Source organism: Onychomys torridus, chromosome 14 (genome assembly GCF_903995425.1).
Source record: "Onychomys torridus chromosome 14, mOncTor1.1, whole genome shotgun sequence".
NCBI classification, from domain to species: Eukaryota; Metazoa; Chordata; class Mammalia; order Rodentia; family Cricetidae; genus Onychomys; species Onychomys torridus.
In genome coordinates, this window is record NC_050456.1 from 69,501,975 (window position 1) to 69,514,289 (window position 12,315).

The 12,315-nt window shown below is 51.0% G+C and overlaps 1 protein-coding gene across 1 annotated transcript in view; it reads left to right on the forward strand.

Moving 5' to 3' along the window:
* Nucleotides 1-12,315, forward strand: part of Rin3 (Ras and Rab interactor 3) — a 110,327-nt gene that overhangs the window by 82,037 nt on the left and 15,975 nt on the right. Inside the window, exons 6-7 of the mRNA XM_036205992.1 lie at nt 6,782-8,281; nt 11,209-11,517. Of these exons, the coding sequence (XP_036061885.1) occupies nt 6,782-8,281; nt 11,209-11,517 (1,809 nt within the window). The remainder of the gene's footprint in view (nt 1-6,781; nt 8,282-11,208; nt 11,518-12,315) is intronic.

Here is a 12,315-nt window from a genome sequence, read left to right on the forward strand (position 1 = left end):
TGCCAAGGACCCAGGCACCCAAGGCTTTGTGCTGAGCACATCTGCGTCATTCCTCTACCAAGCATGTCCAACCTTCTGACATTGCAACGGGAAGCTATCACCTGCAGAGTTCACACACAAGAACCATGTGGTCAAATTACAAAAAGAAAAGAAAACCTCAATGTTTTAGGAACTTTACGACTTTGTACTGGGCTACATTCATAGTTATCCTAGGACCCATGAAGCCTATTGGTCAAGGATTGGACACACTTGTTACATCAGAAAGCTGAAACCTACTCACACTTGCATGGAGAATTCCTGAGAAATGGAGTCCAGGGCCATTGGGCTTTGTGAGCAACAGCCTCTGCTCTGTACCACAACCCATGGTACTCTGCAGCCTGCTCAGAGCCCTGAGTCCTCCAGCCCTCCAGGCTCTGCCTCCAGCCGCATCCCCACCTAGCCGCTGTTGCTCAAAAGGACCTCTGGGGAGAATTGGGATAATCATTACCCAGCTTTGAGGGTGGGTCCTTGGCAACAAATGTCCTCTTTACTCAGTCAGTATTTCCAGGCAACTCAGAAGCATGATGGGAAGGAAATTCACTGACTTAGGTACATACATTCATTATTAGATTTTATACAACACACACACACACACACACACACACACACACACACACACACACACACACATCTGATAGAGGAAGCTGTGGGACTCAAGGTGTCTAAAAAGCTTCCTCAACTATAAGCAGAATGACGCACTGGTTCATGGTACCACGTGGATTGAAACATGATGTTTAGTGAAAGAAGCCAGACTGAAAAACACGTGTGAGACTCCCTCGTAGATGTGCTCAGAGGAGGCAAATCCACAGATGTGGAAAGCAGGCTAGTGGTCGCCAAGTTGTGTTGTCGTGGCATTCGAATCCACTGGGAAAGGCCAGAGACGGACTCAATTTGAATTTAGATGAAATGAATTAATCTTCCTGCTAACAAAAGGATGGCAACCTTGGAGCCAAACAGATGCCATGCCAAAGGGGGATGAAGGAAGGATTTATAAAGGTGTTACCAAAGGTGTGCAGTTACCTAGGGAAGCCACATCTGGGCAAGAAAATTGTTTATCCCCTCAGGTGTTTCTCTTGCCCCTTGTATAGTAATAAAAAGACCATGTCAGTCCAGTCTCACAGCAATAAGTGGGTTTACAAAAGCAAAAAGCTTTTGACACCTCACAGTAGAAACACCATTATCCTATTCTTATCTCACCTGCAGGCCACTAGGAGCTCATAAACATTCCAGAGCAAAGGCAACAGCCCGTAGGATGCCTGGTGCAATACTAAGTTTCTTTAGCCATCTCAGGGGAGTTACGTGTAAATTATTACACAGGTCTGAGCACTCTGGGAGAAGTGTCGCTAATGGACTGGGATAGAGTAGGCCATAACATAGTGCCATCAGATTAGAGCTGGCTGGCACATCACCAGTGTTGGGGTCTCTTTTCTGTGATAAAAGCATGTTTGGACTCATGGTTTGAGGGATACAATCCGTCGTGGCAAGAGTTTACGTCAGTGGGAATGTGTGGTTGGGACATCTCACATCTCCACCAGGAAGCCAGAAAGGGCTAGAAATTGGACCAAGCTATAAAACTCCAGGCCCATCAGTCAGTGACCCACTTCCTCCATTAAGGATCACCAGCTGGGATCAAATGCTCACACATGAGCCTGCAGAGGACATCTCACATTCAAAGCACTGGATGGGGAGTGACTGATAATGGGCATGGAGTTTCTGGGGGGCATTGTGACTAAAATGCCCTAACATTTATTATCATGACAGTTGTACAACTATGAATATGTGAAAGCCACCAGGGAATTTTTTAAATAGATGAACTGTGTGAATGCTATTCCTGCTGAGATGGTTGAGGGAGGTGGACCCTAAGGCCTCCTATAAGACGATGTGGTAGGAGCTGGAACCTCTGTGTCTTCTGTCTGCCCTACTACCATTAGATCCTTTCAGCCTTGCTCACTGCTTCCTGCTCTTTGGCTCCCTCCTCACTTGCTCTGGCTCCAGCAGAAAATAACATGGCACCTTATCACCAAGGGAGGGGGGCTGTATTTAATGTTGAGCTAGGGAGAGCAGAGAGCCCTCTCTCTGCCATGTACGCTCTGAGTACGTCTTTTTTTTATGACATCTTTTTTTTAATTATGAAATCCCAGCATGCTGTGGGTTTCTTTTTAACTGACAAGGCTGCAAATCATACATACATAATCCCTCCACTGCTGCAGAAACACAGTTCTGCATCTTGCTTTCCACTGTTGTTATGTGTGAACCTATGTGTGACTTTCATTTGGTTTTCTCATACCCAGAGTCAAGAAGTGTCTAATCAATGGTAGATTTACTGGGTTTTCAGTGCGCCCAATGGTCTCACAATTATTCCTAGTTTTTGAGACATGTTTCCTTCCTCCGTGTCAGTGACTGTATTTTTTTGCACTTGGTTTGGGTTTGGTTTGGTTTGAACGAGTAGACTAAGCTATTCGGACAGGGATGGCGTTACCAAAGCAAAGGTATTCTCTTGCAGGCTCAGCACCATGAGATGGCTCTTGAGTGTTTGTTCATGAGCTGACACAAACCAAGTTTAGACCTGGAAACACCACCATTCAATAGTACAGGCTATATAGGATATCATTGCAGACGCAGAGCCTTGGGCTAGCATGGGCTACAAAACTAAGAGGGTTGAATTCAGCACTGAGTTGTTTGCAACTGATTCTAAATGCAAAGAGGGAAGAAGATGCTGTGTTGTGGATCTCGAACATGCTTGAAGCATGTGGATGCTGAGTATTTTAAAGACAGGAAAGCCACACAATGTGTAGCTCTCCCAAGTTCATGTGAACCTTGTTTTTTTCTTTAGAGCATACAATGAGACTATTTCCTAGTTAGTAAAGATTTGTTAAAAGCTTGAGGTCGGGGGACTGGGGAGATAGCTTAATCGATAAGCTTAATCGATAAAGTGCTTGTCATGCAAGCATGAGGACCTGATTTGAGCTCTAAAATCCATATTAAAAAAAAGAAAGAAAGAAAGCTGGGCATGGTAGTCTGGACTTGTAATCCCACCACCAAGGAGATAAAAACAGGTAGGTTCCTAGCCAGCTCACTAGCTCATTGGTGGGTTCCAGGCCAATGAGAAACAGTCTCAAAAAGTAGGATCGTCTCACCCGAGGTTGTCTTCCAGCTTCCACACAGACACACATGTCCCTGCACATGCCAACTACACACCAAATGAAACACTGCAGTGTGAGTGAAAGTTCACCAGCCATCTTTGGATGTTCCAAAAATATGTATTCCCAGAGTCTCCAGAGCTTTTCAACCATTTCCAGGCTATCTGAATCCTAATTTTGCCCTCGGGCACCACAATCCAGCACCTGGCACATCCCAGGTCCTCCAAGCATTACAGAGATTGAAGCTGGCAAGACGTATCCCCCACTCGGGTTCAGAAAGCCTTGGCACCAGCAAAATAGCTGCCTTAGTCAAAGGGACAGACCCTTTTTCACTGGACGGCTGAGCTAAGACTTGGCATGGTGCCCACAGCTCTGCCAACTGCTGGGACTACTTCTCCAGCCTTGGCTTTCTGCAAGCTGCAGAGAACTCTCCAACTTCCTTTTTTGTTGTCTTGTTCTGTTTTGTTTTGTTTTGAGCACAAAGCCCCGAATGGCCCCATTGCTTCCCTTACACAGCCAAAGGCCCTGGTATGTGCCCAGCTTCACCCTCCCCTGGAAGTAGCATTGCCTTGGAGAACCTGTGCTCTGTGGATTGTCCTGGGAGCAGGCAGGCAACATCTTGAGCTCTGGACCTCAGGAGAGCCCCAGTGCCTGCTGCATACTTGTAAGATGCTATCAAAATGTGGAGATGTATTCTTCTATTCTGTGCCTGCTAAGGGACCAGGTCTGCAGACCAGTGATAAGCTGGCTGACAGTTCTGCCCCAACTGGAGCTCTTCTACTTCCTTTTTTCTTCCTCTTTCACTGTCTCATCTCCTCATCCCCCTCCCCCCATCCCTCAGCTTGTCCCCACCTAGCTTGCAAAGCTAGACTGGCCAGTGCCCCATACCCTAGAATGCTGCCTCCACTTTGACTAAGCTGGTTCACTCACTAGTGTTAGGTGCTGATGCCTGGCCCCTGATCGCTGGAGCACCATCCTGGAGACTGGCGATGCACAAATGGAAGATGCATCAATGCTGCTTTCTGAAACCCAGAGTGTGGTGGAGCACTCAAACAAAAGCATGGAATGGCAGTCCTAATGGAGGTTCCTGTAGTCAGTACACAATGGGGCTAGGGGACACAGGTATCCTGCACATATCAGTCTTCTAAGACTAATTACCAGTCTTAGAAGATTAGTAAGAACCTGGCAGGTAGGAAGGAAAATAATTCTAAGCAGAGGAAACAGCATCAGCTAAGACCCAAGGGTAAGGCAGCAGATGTCATGTCCAGGAAGAAGTGAATGGCAGATGGAGTGAAGACTCAGTAGATAATTCTAGAAAAGATCTATGGGGCATATCTCCCAGGCCTTGAGTGATCTAGGCAAGCAATAATGGGAGAGCATACCCAGGCATTGATGGGAAGTTCTTGACATCAGCTACCCCATGATTTTATCCTTCATCCACATGTCTTAAGGGTCTGTGACATGAGCATGGAGGGAGCTGAGCTCAGCTTCCTGGGACTACTGAATAGTTTACCTTCTGGCCGCCTGATGCTCCTCACTAGAAAGACTTCAACGAGACCAGCCTGCTCTACTGGGCTTGTAGAGACATAGGTACAGTGTTTCCAATGCTTACTCCACAGAAAGCAAGCACCTATGTGTTCTGGGTACCAAGAGTTGGTCACTCAGAGGTCAAGTGCTATCCTAGAAAGCAAAGTCACAGCCTGGCCATCATGAAGAGTGGCCCTCGGGTTATGGAAAAACTAAACTTGGTCACATCTTACCCTGTGGCTGTGATGGGCAGGGAGCTTTGCATATTGTAGAAAGATACATGAAAGGTCATCCTCTTGTTTTTGTGGTAACAGCTGAGTGTTCTGGGCTGGCTGCCAGGTGCCACAGAGTCTGTCTAGAGCCAGGCTCCATGGTGGGTACCATACTGCTTTGGTGCTCATGGTTGGGTAGGCCACAGCTTGCTTTCTATCATGGGGTTGGACTCTGCTCACACTGATGGGTATACAACCTCAGGCCACCACGGTGGCCAAAGTCCATGTCTTTGAGCAGGCCATCCTTAAATCTGGCTCTGCATGACCCTGCCATATTTCGATATCTCTTTTCGCAATCAAGTACCTGTTGTGGTCATGCCTCATGATACAGGCCTGTAATCCTAGCTGCTCTGGAAGCTGAGGCAAGAAGATCGAATGTTCCAGGGCAACTTGGGCAACTTCATGAAACCCTTTCTCAAATTTTGAAAACTTTTTTTTTTAAAGGGCTAGGGCCCTCAATGGTAGAGCACGTGCCCAGCATGTGGGAGGCCCTGGGTTCAATCTCCAATACCATAAAAAAACAAAAACAAACAAAGAACATAGGTGCTTGCTGTGTTCTTACCACATCTCTGGCTGGGGTAAGAGCCACCAGCCACCCACTGATAGGCAGAGCAACCGAAGCAGGAAGTGATGCAAGTTCCTCAGAAGGAGTCTGTAGGGCAGCAACAGGCTAGTCTGACCCACTCAACCTCCCACACTCTGTGACTCCAGGTGAATACATTTCAGCTGAGTCACTTGCCTTCACCTGTAAAGTGGGGACAAAGCCTATGCCTAGGGGTCATCAAGACTGTCCCCATACAACTGCAGCCCGTGGCTTGTCCACTGCACAAACCCTGACTTTCACTCCTGGGTGACATCTTTGGCACTCCTTTGCATAGGCATCTTACTGAGGAACATGGGAGATCAGCTGTGTCCACCATTCTTCCCAGAATCCTGAGGCAGCTTGGTTCATAATCTTCTTACCTTTAAAATGAACACAGTGAGCAGGTCCTGGGTCTCGTGTCTCTCTCCATATGGAGCCAATCTCATGAGCTCAGAGTAGCCTATTCTCCAGAAGTCATAACCCTGTATCTTTTGGGAGCATCCCTGAGTGTTTGCTGGTATATGGTACCCCGAGGCCAAGCAGTCACAATGAGGCTATGAAGACTGGTTGGTAGCCAGCAGGGCAGAGCTTGCTCAAAGGTAGGAGCTGTGTCCTTACTTGTCCCATAGCCTAGCTCCTCAGTTAGTGTCAAGACCCTCCCAAATCACAGCAGCCTGTAGTGGACATCTATAGGTCCAGTTCCATCACCCATAATTCTCTGGTTCCCTTTTCCTCTGTGCACCAGCTGCAGTGGCCGTAATGAGTTCTAGCCCCTTCCTGTCTACCGTAGGGTTCCCTCCCAGCACCCTGTCATGCTACTGCTAAGACACCCATTGGAGGGACAGCTAGACCAAGGCCTAGGACACAGTCTGCCCAGGGTACCCAGCTGGATAGCTGCAGAAACAACCTCATTCCCTCTGTCCCCACCATGCCCTCCCACATGCCCAAAGCCATAGTCATCCCCACCTGAATCACAGTTGTTCTCCATGACAAGCTCTCACATGGGCACAGAACTGAAGCTGGGCCTCTCGTGTCCCCTCCCAGCTCTACTCCACCCTCTGCTGGTGGGTACACAGGGGACTTCCCCTCCAGGCAGGAAGTGGTGGGAGAAGTTTGAGAGTCCAAGAAGGGAAAACAAACCTACACACACAAGCGAGGGCCCTTCCCCCACTGCTAGGAGGAAGAGGACACTGGCTGACTGCTCTGCTCTGCTCTCTCAGGCTTCTGGGACTCCTCACTGAACCCACCAAGAGGTCCTGTCGAGCCCCTCAGAGGCCCAGCCCCTGGGGCCCCTGCAGCCTCCAGCCTCCGGCCCACAGCGCATTACGCAAACTGTTCCTGTGAAATCGAGCTGTCGGTGGGAAATGACCGTCTGTGGTTTGTGAATCCTATCTTCATCGAGGACTGCGTGCTGCCGGCTGATCCACCACCTTTTGGCAGCTGCCCTCCACGCCTGGTACCTGCCGCTTCGGATGCTACCTCACCAACCTCCAAGGGATCCCCACGCCGTCCCCCACCTCCACCTCCCATACCCACCCTTCCTCCAGCGGGCCCTGTCCAGCCTCCTGCGCTTCCTGTGTCTCCTGCAGCTGCTGTTCCTTTGCCCAACTCCCCACTAATACCCACCTCTCACCTCGCACCCCATGCACCAGGCCCCCCAGGCCCTCCAAACCAACCACCCATGACAGCCTGTGAGAGTCTCCCACGCCCAGCGGTAAGCCTGGGCCCCTTTGGGGAAGAAGAGACGAAGCCTGGGACAGCTCCCAGCCCCTTGCAGCCAGCTCCTCCCCCTCCACTGCCCTTGAAGAAGACTCTTCCAGCAGCTCCTCCCAGACGGCGCATCTCTGAAAGGGTGTCTCTGGAAAGCCAGAATGTGGGAACTACAGCAGACAGGGACCTCCCAAGTATTTCCAGGGCAGCCTCGCTCAGCCTTCCTTCCCATGGCACTGTGAGCAGTCTTGGGGACAGGCCTTCAAGGAGCACAGAGCAAGGCCAGGATACAGAGTCCAAAGCTAGCCGTGCTGACAATGTACCAGTGTCTCCTGGCAAGACCAAACAACCTCCTATCCCACCCCCCAGGAAGAAGCGGGTCTCTCGGCAGCTGGCAGCCGCCACCCTTCTCAACCCCTTGGGGATCTCTGAACAGCCCATACAAGAGGCATCCCCTGAGAAACCAGCACCTGGTGCACCTTGGGAAGGCTTGAGTCCAGGCCCCCAAGCTGGCATGCAACACCTCCATGCCCAGACCAGCACCTGTCCCCATAGCTCTCCAGAGTTCAAGGGTTCCCTGGCCTCGCTCTCAGACAGCCTGGGGGTGCCTGCCTCAGGCACTGACCAGGACTCCTACTCAACCAGCAGTGCAGAGGACGAGCTGGAGTTCAGCAGCCCCAACGTGAAGAAGAAGCCCTCGATGATCCTGGACAAAGCCCGCCACCGCCTCAGCTTCGTCAGCTTCGCCAGCGTCTTCCACGCCTTCCTCTCCAATGACCGCAAGCTGTATAAGAAGGTGGTGGAGCTGGCACAGGACAAGGGCTCCTACTTTGGCAGCCTAGTGCAGGACTACAAGGTGTACAGCCTGGAGATGATGGCCCGCCCGACATCCAGCACGGAGATGCTGCAGGAGATCCGAACCATGATGACCCAGCTCAAAAGCTACCTGCTACAGAGCACTGAACTGAAAGCCCTGGTGGAACCCAACCTGCACTCGGAGGAGGAACTCGGTCAGTGCCAGCTTGGGAGGGTGGGAGGGACAGTGGTGCATCAGCACCCTCAGGCATCCCTGGGCCCAGAACAGTCTCTGGAGAGCCTTGCCTAATGTCCTCATTTTTATTCCTGACTGCCCCACAAAGCTCCTGGACCCCGATCCCTCTCTCAGGCTCCACTGGTAGGGAGCCAAGTCAAGGCAGCCCACTTTCCTGACCACTCCTGTCAAGCAACCCACCACCAGCAGCCCTTCCCACCCCCCAGCCTCTAACCCAGTCACCATCAAAGCTCTGCAATTAGGATTCATGGTGGCAGGTGTCCCTGTGGCACCTACACATCTGTATACACATTGAAAAGACTCAGGCAGACCACAGTGCTATAGCTCGGGGTGATAGCATCTACCTGGAGTCCCAGCACTTGAAAAGTGGAGGCAGGAGGGTCAAAGCCATTCTCATCTATGGAGTGAGTTGAAGGTCAGCCTGGGCTCTCAAAAAGCAAAACAAAAAAAAAAAAAAAAAAAAAAAAACTGTATTGAGAGATTTAGGGGTTACCTGATAAACAGTACTATGCCTCTAGGCACCACCACCATGTGGTCGGTCCTGAACCTTTCCTCCTCCTCCCAGTAATTAAGAGCATCAGTTCTGGACACACAGAAAAAAGATGCTTTGAGACACTACAGGATGATGATTCATAGTGAGAGGTCCTAGGAAAAGAGACTGTCAAGTACCACCTTCCTTTGATGGCTGGCTCCCGAAGACCGATACTGTTCCCAGGACACAGTAGTAAGGGGGTGGGTGCTATGTTGAGGTCCAAGACTGGCATTGCCTCCTCAGGAGGCTGTAGTTATGTGTGCATGCCACTAGGGATGGAGGGCTCACCTGGGCAGGATGCCCAGGGTGCTACATGAGAAGGCCACCTACACAACCCCTGACGTTTTCCACTAACAGTCACCATGTCCCAGAGATACCAGGCATTACCACCACAGAGCTTGTCTGGGGAAGAAGTGAGTTATGTAAGTAGTTTGACAGAGCACTATGCTTCCAGCTCCTTGCCTGTTGTACTGGGGTGGGGGGGGGGGGCGGAGATGGCAGCAAGCTGATCACAAAGTCCCTCCTACCCTCAGGGAGCTCTCATTCTGACAAGTGGTAGGTAGGTTATCTGCAAGAAAGTCAGGAAGTAGCCAGGCAGCGGTGGCGCACATCTTTAATCCCAGCACTCAGGAGGCAGAGCCAGGCTGATCTCTGTGAGTTCGAGGCCAGCCTAGTCTACAGAGCGAGATCCAGGACAGGCACCAAAACTACATGGAGAAAGCCTGTCTAAAAAAAAAAAAAAAAAAAAGATGACGTAAGTATAAAGTAGACAGGAAGTGAAGTTTGGAGGCTCTGGGAGAGGTAGGTCACAGCATCATGGCCCCCAAGGCTTAGCATTTCTGCAAGAGACCAGGCTGCCTCCACACCGGTCACCACTCCCACTCCTGTGGCTGCATTTCTGCAAGGAGCCAGGTTGTGGCAGGTTCAAGGCAGGAGTGCCAGGACTTCATGTGTGCCTAGCACGGCTCTGATCCTTGAGCTGAGCGAAAGCAGACTAGAGATAAGCAGAGCTGTCATGACAAGATGCGCCAGGGGCAGCTAGGTGGGGCAGCACAGATGTAGTCCATGGAAGTTGGTGAAGACCTCACTGGCCTCATATGGGCTCTGCATAGCCGAGGGCCAGTGTGAGCATTCCTGGTTGGCCACAGCTACAAGTCCTAAGGCCTGAACCTGGAGAAGCCCAGGGGTTCGGTGTCAGAGAGATGGCCTCCCACCTCATTGGACATCCAGGAGGGGACAAGTGGAGGCTTCTGAGGCTAAGTCTACAGTCTGGGAGACAAAATCAGATCGAGCGCAGGGAAGATCACCGGCAGTGTGCAGAACAGGAGGCCATGAAAGGGCATAGAAAAACATGGAAGGACATGGGCAGCTCAGAGCAGCCTAGAGGAAGCTGTTGTCAGCCATGCATGCCATAACAGAGGGTAAAACCCATGGCCTAAGCAGAAGTGGGAGGGGACAGGCTGTGAAGAGGACTGTGAGAAGGCTTCTTTCAGGCAGAGGTGATGCTATGGGGGCATGCAGAGAGGTGGGACATGAGGCGGGAAGATGATATGGCCACCCATGCCAGGCTGTGAAAATCAGGCTAAGGATTTGGCCTGGAAGGGATGGATCCCAGAGGCGATGAGGAGAGCTATAAAGAGGGAATGATGATCCAGAGCTATCCCAGTACCGGACTAGGGCAGGGCCAGTTGTAATAGTTACCCATCTGCTGCTGTAACAAAATGCCTAACAAAAGTAAAGGGAAAGAAGTGTTTGTTTTGTTTCAAGTTTGAGGATGCAGTCCTTTGTGATAGGAAAGTCACAGCTGCAGGAGCTGAGGCAACTGGTCACACTGCATTCAGAGTCAGGAAGCAGAGATGAGTGCTGGTGTTCAGCTCACTTTCTCCTCCTTGTGCATTGTAGGACCCAAGCCCGGAATGGAATGGTTCTGCCCACATTTAGGAAAGCCCACCTGAATTAACCTAATGAGATCCAAGCTCACTTAGCTCCCAGCCTGCAGGTTGATCAAGACTGAAGCTTGACTCTGGGGGTAGTGGAATGGCTAAGGGCAAGCTGTGTGAACAAGGGGAACATGAGATGCCAAAGTCAGGCCTGGAAGGCTGGAGGAGCAGTGTGGGCAAGGAAAGTATGAGTGGGTGATGAGGCAAGTCACCTAGAAAACACCGCATTGGAGAGACCAGGATATTAGGCACGGGAGACTCTGGTGCCAGTGCCTCTGCAGAGTAGCTCCTTGTCTTGTGTGTCAGGGCTAAATAGGAACCAGGGATGGAAGGGCTGTGCTGCCAGGCAGCAGAGCCAGGTGGGAGAGCCCCTTGCACTTCTTCTCTCCTTACCGTTCACTCTCACCCCACCAGAAGCCATTGTGGAGTCAGCCTTGTACAAGTGTGTCCTGAAGCCCCTGAAGGATGCCATCAACTCCAGCCTGCTGGAGATCCACAGCCGCGATGGCTCACTGCAGCAGCTCAAGGAGAACCAGCTGGTGATCCTGTCCACCACCACCACCGACCTGGGCGTGACCACCAGTGTGCCTGAGGTGGCTGTCATGGAGAAGATCCTGCAGAAGCTGAGCAGCATGCACAAGGCCTACTCACCTGGGAAGAAGATCTCCATCTTGCTGAAGACCTGCAAGCTTATCTACGACTCTATGGCCCTCGGCAACCCAGGTAGGCAGGCTGGGTCCCTCCTGCAGAACTAGGGCAGGAAGAGAGTGGGAGGCATTCCCTAGGCACACCCCACAGGGTGACCTGGGCAAGGAAGGGAATGGTGCTTCCTGCTGCCCTCAAGACAGGCAATAAGCCGGTCATACCTGCACCCATGTGCATCAGGAAAAGGCACCCTATGAGTTTGCAGGGAGTGCTGGCTGAAAAAACATGGTTCTGCCAGCCAGATAACTCAAACACAGAACCATTGTGCCTCGATGCTGGAAGATAGAGTTCAAGATCAAAGTGGGGCAGGGCAGGGCTGTGCTCTCTCTAGGTACTGGGTAGGACCTGATCCAGCCTCACTCTTGAGTCTGAAAACCCAACAGTCTTCATTCAGTATTCTCCCATGGGCTCTGTGTCCACATTTCCCTCTTATGAGGACACAGGACACAGGGGATCAGGGTTGGCCCTACCCTAGTGTGATTTCATCTCAGCCAATCACATCCACAAAAGGTCACCTTTTGAAATAGTGTTGGCTCTTTAGCATGTGTGAACTTAGAGGGGACAGGTCCAATTGTGACTGTTGATAGTAGTAGCTCACTAGACCAAAGAGAACCTGGTCTAGACTCATCAAAGTCAGTGGAAGCTGCTGATGAAAGATGGCCTGGCCCATCTACACCCAGGTGGGTACCTGATGTAGGCCATCTGGGTGGGTCTCAGGGCCATAATATCTTCATCCTCCAATATGTTTTCCTAGGCATATACCTCTGGCCAGCTGGTGTCCAGGGTAGTAAGAGCTAGCTAGCATCATGACAGCAT